Here is a 26,141-nt window from a genome sequence, read left to right as displayed (position 1 = left end):
AGGAAAGGAAAGGAAAGGAAAGGAAAGGAAAGGAAAGGAAAGGAAAGGAAAGGAAAGGAGAGCAGAGGAGAGGAGAGGAGAGGAGAGGAGAGGAGAGGAGAGGAAAGGAAAGGAAAGGAAAGGAAAGGAGATGAAACCATATTATTTCACTTAAGACTGCAGATGTGTACTGTGTCAACAAAGACATGCAGTATTCAGTAACATTTAAGAGGCACAAAGTAAGAATGACCTATACATTCTGCCCCTTTGTCATTCTCAGGCATTTTTATGTTAGAACCCTCTTGATGTGACAGATATAAACATGAAAAGGTATTGGCCCTTGGCTATATAGAATCCATCATTTAATGTTATTATGAAACTCCAAGTTTTGAAAGGAATGGAAGAAAAGTACACGTGCAGTATCAATATTACCACTATCACGAGGTAATACCAGAACACACCACCAAGGGGTTCGCTCTATTCTTGGCCCCATTCATTTTATAACAGTATCTAGAGTGATTCATCTATGCTCATGTGGTTCTGCCTATCTATTGGTCAGGATTCTTAAACCCACTCTCTTCTGTCCTCACTTTCTTCTGATTTCCAGACTTACATGTACAATTACTGGCAAGCACTTTGCCATGGACAATTTTGGGTAACACTACTTAAATTACTTAATGTAATGGGTTTCAAACTATGAGAAATGTCCCAATGAAACACAGCCACTGGAGCCCTGTTAGTGTCCCACAGACATCTTAAAATCTACATGTCCAAGGCCCAACTCATCCCTCTGCTTCTCTAACCTGCATTTCCCCCCTGTTCTCTTTCTTAGTTAGTGGGATGCCTGGTTACCCACTTAGTTAGAAATCCTTGTATCCTGTTTGACTCATCTCCCCTGACTCTCTTCTATACATCTCCAAATTGATTGCTTTGGTCTCAGAACTGTGGTTAAGGTGTCTCCTTTTCCTACTCTGGTTCAGAATCACATGCCTTTCATCTGTGCTTCTACAGAAGCCTCTGTACCCAACCCCTGGCTCACACTCCTCCTGCTAAGGAACCACCTCAGGTACAAAGTATGTTTCCAATGCCTCTTGTAGAAACCTTCACTCCAAATATCAAAAACACATCCCTTGGTATTTATGTCCTTCCTTTTACTAAAATGAATCCTCTATCCATTCCTCACAGAAAAGTCGATAATCACTAGTTTATGGTGTTGTAATTAAAAAATTATGAAACCCAGTAATCTTTTCAGGCCACCCCATTTTTGACAGAGAACCCAGAAAGCAGGTTACTTTCCTGGTCTCCCAGAAAAAAAAAAGACTATTCAAACAAAATAGCCTGCAGACTATAACAACCAAACAACTCTAATTTCTTTTTAATGAGATAGTATTTTTTTGGAAAAAAAATATATAAAGGGATGCCAAGATAAAGATTCAGAATTTGGCACTTAGTATTTTAATGTGCTCAAAAAATTTTCACAGATTGTAACCCATTCCTTTAAATAATGGACCTAAGTAGTCTTGCCCAAAATTGTCCATGGCAAATTATCTCATTCTGTTCTTTCCTAATTAGCATAGATCACAGCAGGGCCCTACTTGTCCCTCGGGTGCACGGGCTCAGTGACCCTGCTTCTATGTAGAGCTATGACTGCAGCATCCTTCACTTGTGGTCTCTCCTCAGCTCTCCTCCCATCACTGGTGACCAGTCACGAGCTTCCGGTCATTCACCAGCTGCTGACCCCTTTGAGCCCCCCAAAAGGCCTCCTTGACCCGAAGTTAGCTTCGATTTTGATCCAGAGAAATGTGTACTTTAGTACATCCTCAGATGACAAAGCTTTCCGTCCCTTCATTCTCCATACCACCTCTGCTGAAATGGGACCAAATTATCTAAAGTGGTTTCTTACCTGGCCTCTTTCCCTCCACACACAATTACTTCTCTGCAGATGGCTGCCTCGGTCCAATAGCTGTGCTCACAATTACCTAACTGCAAGCTCAAACAAACTTCTTGTTACTGCAAACTTGGCTATTAGAATTCTAAGAATAGGCAAAAAAAATGTATCTCTTAGATTCTGTCTGATTTAAAAAGCCGCAGCAGAGCTCAAGTCTTACCTCTCTGTGTTCTAAACATTGTCAGTAAGTCTTTTACCCCTTCAATCTCCTTTGAATAACTTATAGCCGCTGCCCCTTTCCTACAAACCTACAAAAAAATGTATCTTTTAGATTTTGTCTGATTTAAAAAGCTGCAGCAGAGCTCAAGTCTTACCTCTCTGTGTTCTAAACATTGTCAGTAAATCTTTTACCCCTTCAATCTCCTTTGAATAACTTATATCCGCTGCCCCTTTTCTACAAACCACAGCAGTTTAGTTTCTATGTTGGCCCTAAGGATTATGCTTAAGTCAACCTTCTAACAAGGAAGACCAAAATTACCTTAGTTCAGTTTGTAGACTCTAAGACTAAGGCATGAGAACTATTGCTTTGCCAAAGTCATGCCAGAACCTAAACATTCTAAACAGAAAATGCCACTTTATTCCTACATATTGAGATTCTCATGGAGAGAAAAATAAAAACTCAGTCTTAACCTTCATTTACATTTCAAACAAGGCACCCTTGGATGTTCCCACAAATCACTGTCAGCTAACTTTCGGAGGCAACAAGAAAAACAAACGCAAAACCATGATGTCTTCTGAATACAGTTTAAAGGGTATATCCTCAATTATTTCTTCTTTACAATTGATAGAGGGTTTTTCTTTGTTTTCTGTGTTGGTTTGATCTAAGTTAGTTTTTTATCTAACCAACATTTATGAAATGCAAAATATGCACTCAGCTTTCAAAGAGATCATTTTCCACCAACATTCCTCCAGCCCACAAGAGGAAAAGTAGCCAAAGCAAGGAGTTTTCAGTTATTAAACAGTTGATATTAATAAGAATTACAAGTATTTGCTTGAGAATAACTCAGACACTTCCGGTTAAACTTAGCACACCTCTAAATAGCTCTTCTCATTGGATGCATTTTATTACTAGACTCTCTGGCTTACAGACAACTTGCTCATTCATGATTATCTTAAGTTGAGAAAAATTAACTGTTCAAGAAAATGCCAGAGGCCTTTGAGATAGCGCTCATCTGTGTGTATGCATCTCAGAAGACCCCTGAGATCTTTTCTCATGTAATTAACTACCATGTAAAAAGACATGAAAAGGGGTAAGGTAAATCAGGTGAAAGTAGGAAAGGCAGGGACACTCAGTAGACCAGAAAGACCACCTCTCCAACAGGCTTGTCTGCACACACAAGATAAAAATCATGTATGCAGTCTGCTAATGCATGCAGGGAGAAAATGAACGGGACGCAAGCAGCCTGAGATGAAACTGCTGCCCCTGCCCCTGGATTTCACTCACCCAACACCAGCAGTTCCACCGAGTCCTCATTTTTGCCTTCCAGGTCGTCTGGGGTGGTGATGATACAGTAGTAGAGTCCGCTGTCTCCCCACATGAGCTTTCCAATCTGAAGATCTGCATCTATTATCACAGAAAGAAGGACCCACTCCTAAACCTCTGTCCTCTGGAAGGAAGGCATTGAACAATGAGGCCTCGGACAGGGGCGCCCTTCTGGGACGTCTATGAAATTCTATTTTTTTGTGCAAATACTCATTTGGAAAATGCTCACTTTGTTTCAAACAAAATAATACAAACTAACATTCTTAAGGCAAGAGAATAATTAGGATACAGCCGCAAATAGATGTAGTTCTAATCCACTTTCAGGAGTAGTTGATGTCTTTGAACCAGGTCTACAGTGGCACCTAAGAACAGGGTACTTTCCCAAATAATTCTGCATCCCTAGAAATAAATTGATTTCTTCAAATAATTTAATAATCAAATAGGTTGTGAGACTTGTGACTCATGTCACAAAAAATGTGTGACTTTTCTTTCTTTCTTTTTCTTTCTTTTTCTTTTTTTCTTTCCTTTCTTTCTTTCTTTCTTTTTTTTTTTTATTTCAAGACAGGATTTCTTTTCTTTGTATAACCCTGACTGTCCTAGAACTCACTCTGTAGACCAAGCTGACCTTAAACTCACAGAGATCAGCCTGCCTCTGCCTCTGCCTCTCCCTCTCTGCCTCTCTCCCTCTGCCTGTCTGCCTCTGCCTCTGCCTCTGCCTCTGCCTCTGCCTCTGCCTCTGCCTCTGCCTCTGCCTCTGCCTCTGCCTCTGCCTCCCAAGTGCTGGGATTAAAGGCATGTGCCACTTTCTTATCTAAAGCTTTAGGGAGCTAGAGAGACGGTGGACTTAATTCACCCTCCTGGCTCTGTAGTTTGCACGCATCCCTTGTCCAGGAAAGGAATTTTTAGCAAAGTCCACTTTTCAGGGTCAGTAAGGAGGCAGGAAGGGCAATATCGAGGCTTAGCATGTCTGCCTCAAGTTCTCCCACTAAAACTCAAACAGTTCAGCCAACCATCTCTGAGATGGGAGGCCAGGCTCTGAAAGGCTACTCCAGTGCTTATCTCTATGTGTCCTATGGACTATACTGTCCACACCTCCTCCCTGTCATTCACAGCAAAATGCCAGGGCTCTTGCTGGCCCCATCTCCCACAAAATCAGATCCTTGAGTGACTGAAGGATTAAGAGGCTGACTTTCCCCTGTGTCTGGGAAAACCCTGAACCTCCCTCCCAGGCCCTGGATTCAGAACAAGGGCATCATTACCATGAACTATGGTGATCTCTCTGCCCCTGTAGAAGTCTCCCAGGGTAACGGTCGAACCCTGTTTCGATGCTACCACTCGGACGGTCCTTCTGCTGTCTAAACAATCCACGTAGGGGTCCCATTCCAGGTTCCTCTTGCTGAGCGCTTGGGCTCGGGGAGAAGACATGCCCAAGGATTCTCCCATGCGATCCTGGCAGTAGGATTTGAACTTCCATTGAACCACTGCAGGCTGGTGGGAGGACGTGGAAAAGTGGCAGCGGAGCACAGTGGGCTGGAAGAGCATGGCCACCTTCTTCTTGTCAGGCACTGAGACCTGAAGGCCTTCAACTATGGCTGCAAAACAGAAGGAACATGTCTGAGCAGTATCCATACCATGGGCCCCACCTCTCACCACATGATGTCATCTTCCATCCTGACATCCTCATTCATTTATTCGGACCCACAGTTCCAGGTTACGGTCTATCATGATGAGGGAGACAGAACAGCAGGAGCTTAAGACAGGTAGTCACACTGAACCCACAGTGCAGAAACAGAGTTATGAATGTGTTTGCAGAGCTCATGTTCTTCCCTTTCCCTTTGTACAGTCCAGGTTCCTAGCCCAGGGAAGGATTCTACCCACGATGAGCAGGTCTGCCCACCTCGACCCCGCAGAATCCCCGCAGGCATGCCCAGCGGCTATAACTCCAGTCATTCCGAATCTCCCCAAGTTCATGACTAACCACCACATTTGGCAAGCTATCCTAATAGTTCATCATCTAGCTTCTTGCGCTCAGCTTCACCCCTTTAACTCCATTTGAACACCAAGCTCGACAAATATCAAACAACTTAGAGTTTCTCCAAGTGACCCTTGTGGCCCATATCTCTGAGTCATTGCACACAATGACCCTTGTTTCTGGAATGCTTTGCTTCCCTGCCCTGGGAAAACTGTTTCCCATCTTTCAAAAATTCTAAGGTGTCCCTTCCTTCTTTGTGTTGGCAACATAACTAGCATTCTCTTATACGCAGTTATTGTGACAATTCTGTGCGTATTTCTTCTCATGCCACACCAGGAAATGATACATTATTGTCTGGATTATGAAGCCCATGGGTACTGAACAAATACTTGATAGAAAAAACAATGAACTCAGGAAGTGTGACTTCAAGACAAATCGGCTTCCCTTCCAGATGGTGACCAAGCAAAGGGGAAGAAATAACAGAGCAAAGGGGACGAAATAACGCAGCAAAGAAGTCTCTTTGTGAAAGAGAGACCTCAGCCCCAAAGCAGTAGACTAGGTTGAACAGCTTTTCAGAGTGATTGGAAGAAGAAAAGAAACTAAAAACCAGATGAGAAGAGACGCCAGCTGAGATCTGGTGATCAGGGAGAACTGGGGGATTTCAATGAGCGAGATACCAAGGGGAGTCTGGGAGACAAAGGCCCGTAAGAACTCATCAGTTGGAGTCTAGAAGTTCTAAGCAGTGAGAACACGATTTCCTACATGAATGGGAGAGTCTAGTTTCTTGCCTAGAGACTTCTGTTAGAAGCAAAAGCAGAATTGTATTGAGAGGCAGAGAAAGGAACATGAAGATACATTGGAGAGCTTCTGAGCTGCATGCAAGAACTGTCAGGTTGGCTTCAGGTAGCTCAGAGCCAAAGGCTTTTGGTTTGTTTGGGTTTATTTTGGTTTGGTTTGGTTTGGTTTGGTTTGGTTTGTGTTTTGTTTTTTTTGAGACAGGGTTTCTCTGTGTATCCCTGGCTGTCCTGGAACTCACTCTCTAGACCAGGCTGGCCTCGAATTCAGAGATCCACCTGCCTCTGGCTCCATCCCAGCCAGCATGGGGCAGGTTTTGCTTTTCAAGTGCCGCATGGACTTGAGACAAGTGAGAAAGGGTACCAAGTGCTCACCCTCAAGCTCAAACACACACCTCAGAGGAACGTGCAACCTTACCGAAGCAGCCTTGCCAAGGGGAGCAGCATCTCCCACTCCATGAAAGGCACAGTCAAAAACATGGGTCCTCATTCTTGTGAGAAAATGATTCCTGCATGCTACGGAACTTGGTAGTGAATACAAGAGAGTGTTTGGGACCAGCCAAGTGCTTGGAGGCTGCCCATGAATAACTATAGGGATGGATGAGCAAATACAGGACTATTAGTATGAGAGCTTCAAGGGCTTTGCAGAGGAAAGTAGTAGGTGACTCATAGATTGCATAGTATATACAATCTTAAAATAGTGCTGGCACCAAACAGGAAGGGCTTGGAATATCATCTGGCAACATACTAGTGGCAAGGCCTTAAAGTCTGTGTAGCAATCCATTTTTCTCACCTACCTAGTAAGTATCAATGTTCTTCCCCGCCAGGAACATGACATGAACACACCATCTCACCAGGCTCCTTCAGAGAGCTGATTCAATAGAGGATCACTGAGACACAGATCTCACGTGACACCCCCCCACCACCACCATTTTAACCTTTGTCCTCACATCCTGTTCTGAAGCTACTACATCTCAACCACCATCTCCTACCACCAGGTTTAATAATAATCATATTCTGTAAATAGACCCTATCAAAGGGCAAATAATTCTATCGGGAAACTCAGCTGTAATCTCCCACCCCAAATGTTGATGTTGCTAATTCCATTCCCCTGACTCACACACTTGCCATAGAAAATGTACATAACTTTACAGTTATTCCTTAAATGATACAGCACCAATTTTCTGCCCTGTAATTCTTCAAATCTTTATTAATATCCCACTTTCTCCAGGTGATATAAGTGGAACAGAGAGGTGAAATGCTTTCAATTAATAACAGCTGTGTTTGGGTAATGAAACATGGGCATTATTCCCAGGACATACCATGCACCTGACCGTGCCAGTTCTCTGCCCTGTGCCCTGCTGAGGCTCTCTGGGGTAAATAAAATCATCAAGGGGAACGAGTGCTACATAAAAGTGTTCTTGAGGTTTCAAACGTTATTTACTCGTTTATTTTAAAGAGAGAGTCAAGTTTGGGTTTTTGCTCATCAGATAATTGCTGAGAATAACCTTGTCACCAGCTCTGTTCTCTGTTAATGAGATTAGCCATTTGAAGAAGGCATGCTGTCGAACTCTCTTAATCAATTATTAATAGAGGTTAGTCAGTTCTCAGCTTCTCCCATGATAGACACACAACCTCATGCTCCGGAGAATAAGAAACACATTTTCTGAGACATTTGCTTTTTTGCAGCATGATGGTTAGTTAAAGGCCTGAATTTGGAAACCAGTCCTAAATTAGAATCCAGCTACATGGCCTTAGGCAAGTTACTCAACTCCTGAACTTCAGATTTCTCATGAGTAAATCCATAATAAGAGTAATGGTCCTGGGGGTTGTTTAAAGGTTAGGTGGCATTTTATCCTAAACACGTGTGGCAACAGCTGATATATTAAGCGCTGAAGATATGCAACCGCTGCTGTGGCTGTCAAGAAGTATCTTTGCTTCTGTGGAGCTGTGGTCCCCAAGCCAGGCAAGGGCAGACAGTCAGGATGAGATGCTGGCTTCGAAAGGGGAAGAACAGAGAGAAAATGCACGAGCACACTGGAGTGTGTCAGGAGTTGCACAGTGATGGTGTCTCACTGTGCTTACCGAATCACTAGCGCATGTCCTTGAAGTCAGAACGGAGAGTGGTGGGTGTGTGCGTATGCATGCACACTGTGTGTATGCATGCGCACTGTAGGGGCAAAGATGCAGGTGCAGATACAATGGGACCCTGGGCTGAGGACAGGGCTGGGTTGGTTGAGAGGACTTGGCTGGGAGTTCCGAGTGTTCATTTACCAGACTTTTGAGGCCCATGATTGCTAAGATTTAAAACGCAAGTGATAGTCCCTGCCTCCACTTTGTTGATTCCCAACAGTAAGTAGCATTCAATTTCTGAGACTGCTCTGACCCCACTCATCAGAAACCCATCTTCACAAGTTGAGAGTCTAGAACTGCTCATCTGGTCCTAACCCTAATGTCTAGGATGAGAGACTGGATTTCTTGTGCCCACTTCACCACATCTCTTGTTCGTATGCTGTTTGCCTCATACAGAAACTGTTCCCAATTTGGTATGCTAATTTGCAACCTAGTCACCCTGCCCAGAACTTCAACCCATTTTTCCCAGACCCCTGCGGCAGCCCCTTCTCCAAAGTGTGGGGCATGTTTCCTGTATTTCGTCACACGTAGTTGAGTCACATCTGAATCCATGATGCTGCTATACATCCACATGCCTCCCCCAGGATTGAAACCCTGTAGAACTATAAGTTGGAATAAAATTTCTTTTCCTCCATTTAAGTTGATTCTGTTAGGAACTGTGGTCACAGTGAGGGAAAAGTAATGAGTACAACGACAACACCCCGGTCAGGGCTTCAGCTGTGAGGATTTTGCTCATTGCCTTTGAGCCCCTAACTTGAATTTTCTCTGACCCCCCCCCCACTATAACCCCATTTCTAGTTCATCCTCCCAGATAATAGTTATATGATGTTGTGTGCTCTCCTATGACATTTTAGTGAATTCCTTTTTAAAAAAATCCTATAAAATAGGGGTTATTAGCATGTTCATTTTACATATGAAAACTGATGCTCTAAGAATATGCGTAATCTGCCTGATATATGAGCACAGCAGGTGACAATCATACTGAGCTCATACAGGCTGACTGGGTCCAAAGTTCTTAACCATCACTTTATATAGCTAGTGTCACCACCTGGGTGTGAGAATTGTGCCCTGAGCACAGCCTCCCCCCCCCACACACACACACTTCTAGCCCAACCTATACTCAACATTTTTTCTAGAGCATTCTTTTTTATACCTGTTATCATCCAATCAGTTTAGTTTCTTGATTTAAAGACTATTCATTCCTCATTCTTTCCAGGATAAATTTCCCAAATCCCAATGCCTTGGTATCCCAATGCGTTGGTGTGATATAAGATCTTATTCTTAGTCTGAAGAGATGGCTCAACAGTTAAGAGCACTTGCTGCTCACCCAAAGGATTTGAATTCGGTTCCCAATACCCACGATGGGCAGCTCACAACCACCTGTTTAACTCCGGCTTCAGAGGAACCAATGCACCTTTCCTCTAGGTGCACCCACACACATGGCAGATATACACACATAAAAAATGAGATTCAAAGGCGAATCTTATTTATGATTGGCTCCATATACACTCCAGCTATATATTTTCATCCACTGTCTATAGGGATATACAGCTGAAAGGAGCCAGAGAGGGTCACTGAAGAGAGGTGTGGCAAATACACGAACAAGTGCTGGCACACAGTGGGAAGACAGGCATGCTGAGACGGGCACCGGTCCCCAGTGGGAAGTCTGATGTTCTGACCTTGGGCACTGGCTAGCACACAGTAGGAAAGCTGATGTTCTAAGCTCAGGCACTGAGGGCAACTTACTGAATACGTGTTTGGAAGTTTTCTTAATCATTTAAGAGGTGTAGAAAGAATCTAGTCCACCCTCCAAACCAAGGTAGGTAGGTATTCCAGAAAACTGAACAGAGGCAGAGGCAAAGAGAAAGGCAAATAAATAAATGAAAAGGAACTGGGCGGTGATGGTGCTTGCCTGTAATCCCAGCACTTGGGAGGCAGAGGCAGGCAGATCTCTGAGTTCAAGGCCAGCCTGGTCTACAGAGTGAGTTCCAGGACAGCCAGGGCTACACAGAGACACCCTGTCTCAAAAAAAAAAAAAAATAAATAAATAAATAAATAAATAAATAAATAAATGGAAAGGGGACAGGGCAGTGTATGTGGTACAAAATACACCTGTAAAGGACAGATCTCCTTTTGTTTTGTTTTGTTCTGTTTTATTTTGTTTTGTTTTGTTTTTGAGACAGGGTGTCTCTGTGTAGCCCTGGCTGTCCTGGAACTCACTCTGTAGACCAGGCTGGCCTCGAACTCAGAAATATGCCTGCCTCTGCCTCCCAAGTGCTGGGATTAAAGGCGTGCACCACCACTGCCAGGCTCGGCAGATCTCCTTTTAAGAGTTAATCACCGGCTGCAGTAAGCACTATATAGCTGTCAAAGACCACAAGTAGTTTTCTAGGAACACAGAGGGCAGCGTCATCATCTTAGACTGACTATTCTCACACGTATTCTGTCTCCCTGGACTCTAGAAAACATTGACTTTGGATATTTTAATTCTGTCAAAACCTATCCAAAACACTTCATTAAGCACTAGCAACACCAAGAAAAGGCAAATTCTAAACTTGCTTATTTGTTTTACCCTAAGGTGCCTGAGGTTAGTTGCCAGGATTTCCTTGAGCCTGGATCCCCAATATCTGTCAAAGCCATAGAATGTAGCTGAGGTCTAAGAAAATGTGGAGTGAATCAACAAATGAGCAAGGTACACAGGCGCCTGTGAGTCTGGGTAGCCTTCTCAGCATGTGGGCCTCAGTGCAGAGCATGCATTCTGGCCCAACCTAGGGAGCTGCCTGAAAGAAGTGCAGAAGTGCACAGAGCAGAGACAGCTCGGACTAGAGGCCGCCCTCTTGGCTTACTCTCAGACTAGGGAAAGTCCTCCCAGCACAGAGAGGGCCTGCGGATTAGGGTCCCAATTTGCCCACCCCAATTCTCATGTGAGGAAGGGATTCTACATATCACAAACTGTGTTCTCGTAACAGGCAGTCTCCCGAGCAAGACTGTGCTGATGGAAGCACCCTCATTTCTTTTCAAAGCAAGTTTCTCTCCCCATTTGTTGACAGCCCTTCCTCCAGCATCTCTGAGAGGCAGTCCTACAAGCACGCCCCCATTTTAGAGACTCAAAGTTGCTGCTAAGGTCACAGACAAGTATCCTTGGAGACAGGCATCTAGAAGCTTTGCATAAAGCTTACCCATCCCTTACGCCTACAAGTCTCCAAAGCAGATCTGACAAATTTCTTATTCCCTAAAGACTATTAAGGTGTGTCTTTATTCAATAGGGCAATTCAAACCTTCCTTCTCCTGCCTTCAAGTTAAAACGTAAGAAATTTATCACTTGTTTTCACATTTTAAACATGTTGTCTCAACCTTCCAAGACATCTTTAGAGACAACCAATGAGTAGGCTTTCTAAATGTAGACAAAGGAATAGAAGGTATGCAATATCTCCAGTGTGGTTAGCCTATAGTGCAGCCAAGTAAAGAATGACTGTGCATCCCTGAGAATTCAGGACTGGAGCAAAGCATTGGCCCAGTGTCTATCTACAGGTAAAAAGTTTAAAGACCAAAAAATGCAGTTTTACAGTTTTCTTCTAGAAGTAGAAACCATCTTCCTGATCAACTAAGGTTAAAAAAATAAAATAAAATACAAAGTCTTTACTAATAATAGTAGATATTACCTACTAATAGTAGTAGGCAGGTTAATGTCTATTTTCTGAGCTTTGTTCTCTATATTTCCCATTGATTCCAAAGTTTACCAAACTCTTTGAAAAGGGATTTCTTCCATGCTTAAACTGGCTAGAACCATGGTATTGTAGTAATTTATGGGAAAGTGGGTTCCTATACCCCCCCCTTTGTACCTAGGGACCTGCAGGGCATTTCCACACCCACTTTAGCCTGTATACTTTGCAAATAAAAAAACACAGAAACCAGGTATCTTTATTAACAAGCTTTAAGCCTAAACTGGACAGATTCTGGGCTATTCTATCCTACATCCCAGCCATAGATCCTGCACTATTTGCCAACCAAGACTTGCTTTGTTCCAATTGTGTCCTCAGGACAGCCTTCTTCTCCTTTGTCCCTTCTCTCTTGTGGTCCCTACCTGAGATGCCCCTACTTGATCTGAAGCCCCATCTTCCTCTCCCCCTGCCTAGTCATGGGCTCTACCTTTTATTTACCAATCAGAGATAGCAGGAAGCATTCCTTACAGCACAGGGGTCAATACAGTACCCATGTCTGTGGGGATGTGGGAGGTCAACCTTGTGAAGGAAAAATGTGCGATGGAGAGCAAGGCCCACAGGCTCCTGCAACTCCTCAAAGAGTCCTGATCTGCTGCACGTGGCATCAGATCTAAGATGGTTCCCCTCCTATCCCCCCCCCCACTGCTTGTGAGTAATCTTATCAGCAGGACTTTCACTGGGGCATGGTAACAGTGTGGCAAAATATGATTGGCCAAGGATTTAAGGGTTTGGATTGGCTCAAACACTGCATATAAGCTTATGCGCTGCTCAGTAAACTGAGATCTGTGCCCTGGTGCTGGTCTCAGGAATCTGATTCCCAGGATTCATCAAGTGACTCCATCACTTCTCACCACCACTACCTTCCCATCTTTGGTCCTGTTCCCACACATGTCTAGACTGCAATATGATCTTGGAGTATAGAACTCAACATCTGAATACACTACCCACAAAATCATCCCCAACAACAGGGTCTCTTCTTTGCTGCCCTAGTACCTGAATCCTTCATCTACATTAGACCTGGAGTAACCAGATCGACCATTTGAAGACTATTTTCTTAATACTAACATTCTAGTAGGTTCTCCTTCTAGGAATCTCAAAGTACAGCACCATGTTCCCTTTCAGATACGATTGTGGTCAATGACACTCACATAGGCTTTGCTCGTGGCCTAGTTATCATTTGAGGCTAATAGCTCTGATGCCTGTGCACACAGAGTTTGCCACTCCTTAAGCATAATTCCTATGTCTCCAGCTGGGCCATGCTTTCCCATTTTGCCACTACCATGTAGATAAAACCCAGACATATCTATCTGATTTGTTTCATCATCCATAGATCTGAACTGAACTATGGGTAATGTCTAGCTAGTTTGTTCCGAGTCCAGTGAAACCAAAGTTGTGCTGAAAGTGGTCAGTCTTTATCCTGCAATGTAGAGGGACCTTAGAAACCATCCTGGTTCTTTCAGGTGGGTCAGACTTCAGCTATTTAGACAAGCCAGGGAATACATAAAAAAGTTCCTACTGACCGTTATCAACCTGTCTGTATTTGTCTAAATATCCCCTGAGCTCCAGGCCCAAATACATAGCTTTAGTCTCTATTTTGGTGTTACATAAGCATATTCAAGCTCATCCTGATAAGGACAGAGACACAATCACTTCCTTCTTTTTAGTAATATGACATCCTGGGTTTTCATTTGGCTAGACAAACCATCAGGAACTACATATTTTCTGGACTCTCTTGCAGCTAGCTATGGTCATGTGACTAAATTTTAGGAAATAAGAAACAAGGGTACAGATTCTAGGTCACCTCTCTGCCTCAAACTGTTTGCTTTCAATTTTATTTTCCTTGTTCCCCCTGCTGAGAAGAGCCTACAGCTAGGAACCACATGTTAAAAATGGTAGCTGTAGCCCCACAGAGTCACTGTAATGAGAAAGAAAAATAAAGTACTTTATATTAGTCATTATGTGTGATGGGTAAGACCATCCAGTTATAAGACCTAAGATTGCTGAGGAGGTAAAACTTTGGGCATGTCTGGGATGAATTACTGAGATGACATTAAACGAGGTAGAAAGAACCAACCTCCATGTAGATCAAATCATTCCATGTGCTGGAGTCCCAGATTACATGAAAAGGAGAAAGTGCTGAGCCAAGCATTCATCTCCATCTGCTTCAGACTGCAGATACAATGTGATCACCCTACCATAGTGAACTATAGCCTTGAACTGGGACCCAGATCAAGCTCTTACTTAAGTTGCTTTTATTGACTACTACAGAAAGTAACTAATACAGTATGGCTTAGGGTTTCTTAATTATAGCAGCCTAGGCTATATGTAATTAGGAGAAAGAAATGTAGGGATTAGACCTCTGCCCCCCACCCCCACCCCCGCCAGCCAGTTACTAAAGGCTCTCTGCCATCTTAGCTCTCAGACGCCAGAGAGATCTGACAGCCCCAGGTATGCAGACATAGTCCGAGGCTAACATCGCTTAAGTCTAAGCCTGACAGGCATTGGCCTGCACCCAGTCCCTGGGCAGTACGGTGGGCCTTCTGTGTGCCAACCCGACCAGAACGTTGTTTACCCTGCAGACTGTCCGGCACTGACAGGGGGTGTGTGACGCCATCTTGGCTACGGGATGCCAGAGAGCTTTAACAGACAAAGCCAGTTAACAGACATAGCCTAAGGCTAACATCGAGGGGTTCTAAGCCTGACAGGTGTTGGCCTGCACCCAGGCCCTGGGCTGCTCAGTGGGCCATCTGTGTGCCAACCAGGCCAGGAGGTTGTTTACCCTGCAGACTGTCCCAGCACTTGCAGGGGGCACGCTGCACCATCTTGGCAACCTGACAGACCCAGTTAGCAGACATAGACCGAGGCAAACATTGCTCGGGCCTTAGCCTGCCAGGCTTTTGCCTAGACTCAGGGCCTGAGCAGCTAGGCTAGCCGTGTGTGCACCTACCCGGCTGGGGGATCGGCTGCCCAACAGAGTGTTCAGCACTCGGAAAAGGTCCCTGCAGCATCCACCATCATCACTCCCTGAAGGAGCAAACTGGCATCACCTGGTTCACAGAGACAACCTGGGGCAAGGCACACTAGGACTCGAAGGGCACCCAAGAGGAGTGCAGCACATCAGCAATCTGTGCCAGGGGAAACCCAGTCATCCAGTGTTGCGGAAATAGCCTTACAGTCTCAGAGGAGGCTCAAACACCAGCCAGTGACAACAAAACCAACTAACAACAGAGATAACAAGAAGGCAAAAGGCAAATGTAGGAACGCTACTAACAAGAAATCTAGGCAATATGGCAGCATCCAAACCAAACTCTCCAACAAGAGCAAGTCCTGGATACCCCAACACACCAGAAAAACAAGATTTGGATTTAAAATCACTGGTCATGATGCTGCTAGAGGAACACAAAAAGGACATAAATGAATCTCTTAAAGAAATACAGGAGAACATGAATAAGTTAGAAACCCGTATAATGGAAACACAAAACTCACTTAAAGAAATTCAGGAGAATAAGGCTCAAGAGATAGAAGCCAATAAAGAAGAAACAAAAAAAATCTTAAAGAAATGCAGGAGAAAGTGAGTCAAATGGCAGAAGTCATAAAAGAGGAAACACAAAAATCTCTTAAAGAATTAAAGGAAAACACAAACAAACAAATGAAGGAACTGAGCGAAACCATCCTGGATCTAAAAACAGAAGTAGGAACAACTAAGAAATCACAAAGGGAGACAACTTTAGAGATAGAAAACCTTGGGAAGAAATCAGGGGCCATAGATGCAAATATCAACAACAGAATACAAGAGATGGAAGAAAGAATCTCAGATGCCGAAGATACCATAGAAACCATTGACTCAACAGTCAAAGAAAATGCAAAATGCAAAAAGTTTGTAACCCAGAACATCCAGGAAATCCAGGACACAATGAGAAGACCAAACCTAAGGATTATAGGCATAGATGAGAGTGAAGATTTACAACTGAAAGGGCCAGCAAATATCTTCAATAAAATTATGGAAGAAAACTTCCCTAACCTAAAGAGAGAGATGCCCATGAATATACAAGAAGCCTACAGAACTCCAAACAGATTGGACCAGAGCAGAAATACCTCCTGTCACATAATAATCAAAACCCCAAATGTACTAAACAAAGAGAATATTGAAGGCAGTAAGAGAAAAAGACCAAGTAACATATAAAGGAAGACCTATCAGAATTACACCAGACTTCTCACCAGAGACCATGAAAGCTAGAAGATCCTGGGTGGATCTCATGCAGACTCTAAGAAAACACAAATGTCAGCCAAGACTACTATACCCAGCAAAACTCTTAATCACCATAGATGAAGAAACCAATATATTCCATGACAAAACCAAATTTACACAATATCTTTCCACAAACCCAGCTCTACAAAGAATAACTCCAATAAAAGGAGGGAAAGTACATCCTGGAAAAAAGCCAGATAGTAACCTTCTTTTATCAAACCCAAAAGAAGATAACCACTCAAATATAAAAATAACATCAAAAATGACAGGAAGTAATAATCACTATTCCTTAATATCTCTTAACGTCAATGGATTCAACTCCCCAATAAAAAGACATAGACTAACAGACTGAATAAGGAAACAGGACCCTACATTTTGCTGCATACAGGAAACACACCTCAGTATCAAAGACAAAAACTACCTTAGAGTAAAAGGCTGGAAGACAATTTTACAAGCCAATGGTCTCAGGAAACGAGCCAGAGTAGCCATTCTAATATCAGATAAAATTGACTTTCAACCTAAAGTCATCAAAAGAGACACGGAAGGACACTTCTTGCTGGTCAAAGGAAAAATCCACCAAGAAGAACTCTCAATTCTGAACATCTATACGCCAAATGCAAGGGCACCCTCATTCGTAAAAGAAACTTTACTAAAGCTCAAAGCACACTTTGCACCTAACACAATCATTGTGGGTGACTTCAACACTCCACTCTCCTCAATGGACCGATCAGGAAAACAGAAACTAAACAAGGACACAGTAAAACTAATTGAAGCTTTGGACCAATTGGATTTAACTGATAAATTTATAGAACATTTCACCCTAAAGCAAAAGAATATACCTTTTTCTCAGCACCTCATGGTACCTTCTCCAAAATCAACCATATAATTGGTCACAAGACAGACCTCAACAAATATAAGATCGAACTAATCCCATGCTAATTAGATCACTATGGAGTAAGAGTGGTCTTCAATAGCAACAAAAACAACAGAAAACCCACATACACATGGAGGCTGAGCAATACTCAATGACACCTTGGCCAAAGAAGAAATAAAGAAAGAAATCAGAGACTTTTTAGAATTTAATGAAAATGAAGTCACAACATACCCAAATCTTTGGGACACAATAAAAGCAGTGCTAAGAGGAAAACTCATAGCCCTGAATGCCTCCATAAAGAAACAGGAGAGAGCATACACTAGCAGCTTAATGACACACCTGAAAGCTCTGGAACAAAAAGAAGCTAATTCACCCAGGAGAAGAAGACAGGAAATCATCAAACTTAGGGCTGAAATCAAGCAAGTGGAAACAAAGAGAACAATACAAAGAATCAACAAATCCAGGAGCTGGTTCTTTGAGAAAATCAACAAGATATATAAACCCTTAGCCAGACTGACAAAAGGGCACAGAGACAGTATCCAAATTAACAAAATTAGAAATGAAAAGGGGGATATAACAACAGAAACTGAGGAAATTCAAAAAATCATCAGATCCTACTACAAAAGCCTATACTCAACACAACTGGAGAATCTGGAGGAAATGAACAATTTCCTAGACAGATACCAAATACCAAAATTAAATCAAGACCAAATAGATCATCTAAACAGTCCCATAACCCCTAAAGAAATAGAAGGGGTCAAAGAAAGTCTTCCAACCAAAAAAGAGCACAGGATCAGATGGTTTCAGTGCAGAATTCTATCAGACCTTCAAAGAAGACCTAACACCAATACTCTTCAAACTATTCCACAAAATAGAAACAGAAGGAACACTATCCAACTCCTTCTACGAAGCCACAATTACGCTGATACCAAAACCACACAAAGATCCAACAAAGGAAGAGAACTTCAGACCAATTTCCCTTATAAACATTGATGCAAAAATAGTAAATAAAATTCTTGCCAACCAAATCCAAGAACACATCAAAAAGATCATCCACCATGATCAAGTGGACTTTATCCCAGGGATGCAGGGATGGTTCAATATACGGAAATCCACCAATGCAATCCACTACATAAACAAACTCAAAGAGATGTAGGGATTTCCATGCCCCTCCTTTATATGTTTCCCCTTTCATATCCATGGATTCCTAGAAATCCCAAGCTAAAAATCTAGATGCATCTTTAACATTCCTTCCCTCTTAACCTCTACATCCAGCCAGTCCTACTTCTACCATCATTTAAGTCTGTCCACTCTGTCAGTCTGTTCCTCCCTCTCTGATTGATTGATTGATTGATTGATTGATTGATTGATTATGCATACAGTCTGCATATATGCCTGAAGACCAGAAGAGGGCATCAGATCTCATTATAAATAGTTGTGAGCAGCTATGTAGTTGCTGGGAATTGAACTCAGGACCTCTGGAAGAACATCCAGTGCTATTAACCTCTAAGCCATCTCTCTAACACCCATGTCTGTCTCTTATCTCACTGTACCATATAGGTTCAGGTTGAATCATATTTTCTCTTACAAGAGTCCTTACTGACACCTAATCGATTCACCACCATGAGCACAAATGTTCTTTCTGAAATGCACATTTGATCATAGCATGCCCCTGGTTCTGATTCTTTTTTCTCAAGACTCCCTTTAGCCTTCTGGAGGACAAAGGGGCTTCTCTTTTCTTTGCTCTTGCAGCACTAAATGCTTCAAACACTGATAAATATTTGTAGTTTACAAAAACATATCATGCCCTCCCTTGGTTCTCAGCATTTACACAGTTCGTTTCCTCTGCACATTTCTTTATTCCCCAAAGCTCCCTTCCCTTCTAACTCCTACTTATTCTTCAGTACTTCCTCAAGCACCACTGTCTCTAAAAGCTGCTTCCAGCTCTCACACAGCAGAATCACATCTCCTTGCCTGAGAATTTCCTCTTCAGCCATCTGTGGCCTTTGTTATCAACAGTTCCATTCCATGGGTTTCTAAAGATTCTGCTACATAGTAAAGACAAGATTACAGTTGTTAGATGACCTAGTCCAGCGGATGGATTTCACTGTTCGTTCCTTTTCCAATCTTGCACTGGTCTCTTCAGGCATGGGTACTGTTCCAACTCCACAGACTAAACACTGGGCCACGGGATTTCCTTTGCCCAGTGTAATATGAGTAGATAAGTCACAAGACATGTCCAAGCAGAAGTTTAGAGGCACTTGTGTGATTTGGCTCTACACACTGCCTCTATACTCCCACCCAATCCTCCCAAGCATTTGCCCACCACTGTGAGAGCGGCACAACCAGTTAGTGTCTGTGCCTTCATACTGGTAAAGGACAGTTGGTAGTGAGTCAAGTCCACCAAGCCAACACTCAGCTACCCACAGCTAACTGCAGCTTCCATGTGATATAATTAAGAAATAAATCTCAACTACTGTGAGCTATTGAGGTTTATTTCTTGATGCTGCATCAAAATGGGAATTAATATGCCTAGTTAGGTTTGCGAGAAGTCCTGGGCTATTACTGCGTGCCGAACGTGGTTCTGAGAGGGTTTTTCACATGGTTTAATTTTAATTATTTAACTAGCACTGTGAGATGAGTGAATTTTGCATGTCTTAAGTCAAAAAGAAATAAGATAAAATGCTAAACTAGCATTCAAATCCAAGTCAGTTAGTGGTAACACTACCCCTAAACACATGCACAAGCACACACATGTGTGTGCATACACACACACACACACACACACACACACGTATACTGCAGTCTCTGACCTGCTTCTCCTCTGTATCAGCCCCTTGGAAAGGCTGGGTACAGAAGGAGTAACAGTGTGAGCGTTCTGCTCCTAAGGCAGAGCACTGTATCCTGTAAGCTCCAGACACGGAAGAAGAACAGAGGAAGTAGCATGTTCTTCTGAGCGCTTTCTTGTTTCTTGGCCCACAAAGAACTCCAGTCATCCAAGATGCTTTCTTTTCATTTTCAGAGAGCCAAAAGCTTATCTCCACAGCCATGGTTTTAAGCACACACACAGCACAGGCACATCTTGCACGGCTCCTGGGTGCACAGCACTAACACCTAGTCCCAAATGCTCAGCAGTGTCTGTTCTGTCCCGAGGACACAGCCCCTGCCTTTCTGGAGTATTCCCTATACACTCTCCTACACACACACACCTCAGGATTTAATTTAGGGAAAACCAACAGCCAATCTCTCTCATTTTCCCCTGCACTGTTTCCCTAGATTCCATAAACTCTAACCCTCCATGCCACAGAAGTCATCATATATATCCACTAAAGTCAAGAGTTACAGTTTGAGCCACCTTAACCAAAATAGAGTGCTTCCCTTGGATCCTGACACTTGAAACAGCCAAGTTATGCTAAAGTGGAGACACACCATATCTCATGAATTTTTTTAATCAATAAAACCCCATGGACAGATAAGTCCTTTATTTCTTTTGAGCCTTGGGCTTCTTGAGTGTAAGTAGGTAACAATGACCTTACTTTAGAAGGATCAAATGGGACAATGTATATGAAAGCCACCCAACACAGAGTCACAGTACAACGTTACAATATAAAAATACCAAGAACAACCACCAAAAGCCATTACCTTTCTGTATGCTTCTGACTAAAGAATAGGAAGGATGAGTGCCAAAGGAGGGAAAAGATAAGAGGGTCCAGGAAATTGGAGGAATTTGCCAAGGCCATGCTGGACTGGATTCAGGCCACCTAGTCTGAAGTATTTGCCTTGCTCTACCTAACCTGACCACCCAACCCTGCAAAAAGCTTAATGCTAATCATTTGTTCTTCTGAAAATCTCAACAACAAATCATCCTTACTAGCTGGTGAGGTTTTTTTTTCATTCTAAACATTAATTAGAATGGAAAACACTGAAGAAAACGGAGATTTACTCAGTTTCCTTCACCAGGTGAATTAGCAGGTCATCAAAATTAAATGGAAAAAAAACATTCAGATTCAGAATCACACAGGCAAAAGCAACCCTAGAAACCAACCATCTAACAGACTATAAGACCAAGATCCAAACCTGCCCAGGGCTACCCAGCTCTTCATGGAAGGACTAGTTCTTGAAGCCAACCTTCAACTCCTAAGTTAGGGACCTTTCCATCCACCAAGTTCCCATACTAAGACTGCTAACATTAGACCAAGCACTGAAACTACTTGGACTGAAACTACTAACACATAATAGCACAGAGCTTACAGTACTCAAACCTTTGTAAATCAGCCACTCCACAGACTCGTGTGTCCAAACTGTAGGCAGTGATAAGGGTACTAAAACAGCCACCTTCTTCGAATCCAGTGAGAAGCACCCAGGCTGGGGATGGCGAGCATGGGGACAGCTAGGATAAAATCTTGAAAGAAGTTTTAGTATAAGCAATGTCCCTTCTGTGGAAGAAGGCCAACAGAAGGGAGGGAGTACAGGCACTATACAGGGAATGAGTGGGATAATGGAAGTTAAGGTACCAGCAATCTCTAAAAGAGAGCCTTCCTTCCCCAGGATTAGCAACACCCTAAGTCTTCATGCCACCATCCTTACATGGTCATCCAATAGCAAAGTGGCCCAGAAAACAGCCATGCCCCAACACCTCTACACTGGGCTAGGAGGTTTTCTGAGGCACCTCCCAATGCTTCTCTTACTTAAATCAAGAGGGAAGATTTCTCTTACTGCTTCTGCACAAGGCTGAAACTACTGTCCACAGTCCCACAGCCCTCCTGACTGAGCTCCTTGAAGGCAGAGGCTGTATCTTACTCTTATTAACCCCAGCACAGTGCATAGGACAAGGCAGTGACTCCCTGACTGCATGAAGACATTCTCAATTCAGCCATCACTTCTTCAGGAACAACTTCATTTCAGAGTCAGTTTGGGTTAGAGCTCCATGTTTTGGATAGAGTATATCTATTCCAGGCGCTATAGCACCTACACAGCTCTTACAGAACCATCAACCATTACAGCAAATTCCCCGAGTGCTCTTTTGAATCACCAACTAGACTGACCTGTCTCTGAGGGTAAGGACTGTGTCTGTTGGCACTTTGGTCTCAGAACTTTTCATTAGGTTTAGAAACCGATGGAGTTGGGGACAAGCCTTTAGAATGGGTTGATAAGCAAGTGGTCAGGTCCCCACAAAAAAGCTGGTGGGGCAAATAGTCTCCATCACAGAGACACTCCACCGTCTCTAAGAAAACCTATAGCTAGCCCATGGAGTGGATTCTCTCTCGGAGTAGAGCCACCATGTTTCTCACAGCCTATGCTGCCAAGGGAGACTGAATCTGAACTTCCTCCATACTCAGGAACAAAGACTGAATGAGCCCTCCTTTAAGTCTCATTGCTAGAGGACACCTGTTGCTAAACTAGCAGCTGGTAAGCATTTTGTTTTGTTCAAAACAACAACACAAAACCAATCTCTTGCAGAAAGTAGCACTACATTGACAATGAGAAATCATGAGGCTAAATATGTAACAGGAAGAAGAACTGGATTTCAGCAGCAAAAGACAAGAAAGGAGCCGTTACAGCCTGAGGAGGAGAACCCAAGTGTTGATTAGAAATTGCTCAGCCTGCCTTAAAGCAAAACAGGGGAGTTGAATGGTGGAGAGAGGGAGCATGGGGGAGGAGGGGAGAGAGGGAAGGAGGGAGAGAAGGAATGTGGCTTGTTCTTGCCTCTGTCTCATTTTTAATCTGCTCTTTTTTCTCCCTCCCTTTTTTACCTTGTCTCAGGAGAGAATTCATTGATTGGGCTGGACCAAAATGTCTTACCTTTCCTCCTATGGTTCCTGTGTGAGGAATGAGTTTAAATCCCTCTCAATCTTGACTGTGCCTCTCTCCTCGAGGCCCCCCTCCCCCGCAGCCATTGTTAGCGCCCTCATACTTTGCAGGGGCTGACAGGAGTCTTGTCCATCAGCACCTCTGACAGCAGGGAGGGGGTGAGGGGATGGATGGCAGGGGGTAGTGGATGGCATCACAGGAGGCAGGCTGCCTTCACCTCACCCCTGCCATCTGACAGCTGAGACACCCTGATCAGTAACCTGTTGCCTGTTTCCAGGCAGAGCAGCTCTCCAGGTGCCGAAGGCAGCAGGCACAGACAATGCAGCGCCTCCCTCCACACAAAAATAAAGCAACAGAGCCTCCCACCAGAAACCCAGGGAAGCAGGTGGAGCTGGTGCACAGAAATCTGGCTGGGGTCTGGGAGGACTGAGGTGACACCCCAGCTTCAAATATGCATACTGTTTTTCTGCACCAAGGGGGGGGCTGAACTAGATTTCCTGTGGTCCCTCCACTAATAGGTTTCCATTTCATAAGAAACTGTTAGCCATCTAGAGAGTCCATATGCTCTTCTCCCACTCTCTGTGAGTCCCCAGAGTACTCCTCTTGGGCAGACCTAGTATGAAGTGGGGGAGGGGCATGTCGATGCCTGCCTGACTTCAGAGAAGCCATGACACAGTCCAAGTCCCCTTGAAGATGGCGAGTGAGCAGTAGAGGCAACTCTGAGTTAGGACCTGTGAGGGCGGCAGAGGGAAGCACTGGGAGGCCAGAGGAGGAAGAAGCCCACAGATCAGCCAAAGCCTGGAATTAGATGATTCATATTTGAATAATGTGGGAGGGATGAACTCAGAGCAGCCAAGATAAGAGGCTAACTCTGCTGAGGGTGCCACCCCCCCCACCCCATACCTCATCCCAGCTGGGGGCAAGAGCAGTGTTAGGGCCTATCATTTGCCATAGGGAAAGAACTCAGGCAATTGATAATTTCATTCTGGGGGTGAAAGAAGAGGGGGCCTTTGCCTTTCTTCCTTCGTACATGTCTTTTCTCCAGTTTCAGACTTGCTTTGGCTGTTTTAAGCTGGATCCCATCTTCCTAGTGTCTTGATCCCACCACACCTCATCTCGTCCCACCCTACCGCTCCCTCCTGGAGCTGGTGGATACCCCAGAGGAAACAAACTTTTTTCTTCTTGCAGCCATCGGCTCTCTTCTGCCCGTGACTGACCCGATCCTATCAGCATGACCTTTTGACACCAGATTCTGTTTTCTCCACTGTCTCTTTGCTTGCCTCTGACCCACCCCCAGCCATCCAAAGCCTCCTCACCCTGCCCCATTTTTCCTTCAGCGGGGCTACTCTGTGGATCTGAGGTGGCCACCCCATGCCACTTGTTCCTTAACCTGGAATTGCTGAATTGTACAGTGTTACAAACAAGGACTTCTCCTAGCGCCAGAAGATGGGAAGAAAGTTCACAAAAAGGAGAAGAGGTGTGCCACAGGCACCAGCCAAAGTTACCTCTGAACCTCTATACAAATTAGCCTTGTTGGGGGGAGGGGCGTCGATCTATTATGGGGTTGTCTTTTATCTTCTCCAAAAGGCTCCAGGAAGACTGATCAGGCAGGCCTTAAATTCCAGGGCCAATCAAGCCTGTTCTTCCTCTCCCCAAACCCCTTCCCCTGCAGCCAGAATGCCCCGGGTCTCCCTCCTCCTCTAGGGAAGTAGCCGGGTAGAGACACCCACCCTCTCCTTCCCCCCCACCGCCCCCGCCTCCAGAAAACCAGTGCTGTTAATGAATCAACCCTTTCTGAGCTTCCCCCAGGCTTTCCCCAGGACTCAGAGCCTAACAAACTCAGAGAAAGAAGGAGGAAGAACCATTGTCTGGAGGGGAAATATACATCCTAAGAACAGCCTCCTAGCGCTAGTGAGTCAAACACCTGCATCTCCATCCAGGTCCTTTGCAATCCGGCATTCTCCCCTGCCTCCTCCCCCCCCCCCCCATCATCCAAAACACACACACACACACACACACACACACACACACAGGCTAAGCAGCTTTAACACCGTCAAAAAGGAGGAAAACGAGGGTGGAGTGGAACACTACCACTGTGGGAATACATCTAAAGTTCTGGGTCGCTGTAGCAAACTGACTCTTACCTGTTAACCAGAAGACCGCGGTCCACCCCAACACGACCCTATCCATCTTCCCCAACTTCCCATCCAGATCCAGAGTGGGAAAAGCGGGCAGCAGCTGGCACGCTACGATCCCGATGACCTCCCGGCAGCAGGCGGCGGCGGCGGCGGCGGAGCAGAGGCTCCGCGCGTCCCTGGCGCCGCAGCCCGGCCCCGGGCGCTAGACGCCGCCGCCTGCGAGAGGCGCGGTGCCGCCGGCTCCAGAGTCCGATTGGGCTGCGGGGGCCGTTCCCGCACGCACAGCCTGCGCGGCGCGGGGCGAGCGCCTCCCCGCAGCAGAGCTCGCCGCGCGGGGGAGCTCGACCGCCGCGCCGCCGCCCGCGCCGCCGCCGCCCGCCAAAGTTTCTCGGTCACGTGCTGTCTCTCGGGGCTGGGAGGTCAGTCCCTTGCAGCGAAGTCCATCCTCGAGGGCGGACCATGTGGCGGGAGCTGTGATCCACGCTCTGCTCAGGCCACCACGCAGGATGAGACTCGATGTCTCCATATGCTCGGGGCAGCCTTGCACCTGTGCTGGGTGTCAGGGACAGTAAGGCTACACGGACTTGGCATAACTTCTCCTGGGGCTTAGTCCTATGTGGTTTTGGTTTGTTTGTTTGTTTTGTTTTGTTGCTAGCTGCCTGGTGCTTGTGGTTCAAAGAACCAAGAGGCCTCAGCCAAATTGTAATCCATAGGGGCGAGACCCACTAGCAACATTTTTTCTGTTAAAAATGCTTAAGGGTGTGTGTGTGTGTGTGTGTGTGTGTGTGAGAGAGAGAGAGAGAGAGAGAGAGAGAGAGAGAGAGAGAGAGAGAGAGAGAGAGAGAGAGAGAGAGAGTGTGAAATGACCTACACCTATACATCCGCCATTTGCAGCATACATTTCCATGGGTTATGGACACTTTTAAAATGGAGTTGTTTTCTGTCTATTGGAAAGGACTCACAATACATTGAGAAAACACTGAGAAACGAATGCTTGGGTTAGCAAATATTTACTAAGGCTCGCGTAGGCTCTAAGAG

General features: G+C 44.6%; 1 protein-coding gene across 1 annotated transcript in view; it reads right to left on the bottom strand.

Moving 5' to 3' along the window:
• The window catches only part of Ildr2 (immunoglobulin like domain containing receptor 2), a 59,481-nt gene extending 33,852 nt beyond the window's left edge, over positions 1-25,629 (bottom strand). Inside the window, exons 1-4 of the mRNA XM_052199933.1 lie at positions 25,387-25,629; positions 25,110-25,305; positions 4,670-5,002; positions 3,372-3,491 (exon numbers count right to left, since the gene is read on the bottom strand). Of these exons, the coding sequence (XP_052055893.1) occupies positions 3,372-3,491; positions 4,670-5,002; positions 25,110-25,305; positions 25,387-25,629 (892 nt within the window). The remainder of the gene's footprint in view (positions 1-3,371; positions 3,492-4,669; positions 5,003-25,109; positions 25,306-25,386) is intronic.
• Positions 25,630-26,141: the final 512 nt, after the last annotated feature.

The sequence above is a fragment of the Apodemus sylvaticus genome, chromosome 12, assembly GCF_947179515.1.
Source record: "Apodemus sylvaticus chromosome 12, mApoSyl1.1, whole genome shotgun sequence".
Taxonomy (NCBI): domain Eukaryota; kingdom Metazoa; phylum Chordata; class Mammalia; order Rodentia; family Muridae; genus Apodemus; species Apodemus sylvaticus.
Note: the sequence above shows the minus strand (reverse complement) of the source record. Positions and strands in the feature narration are given on the sequence as shown.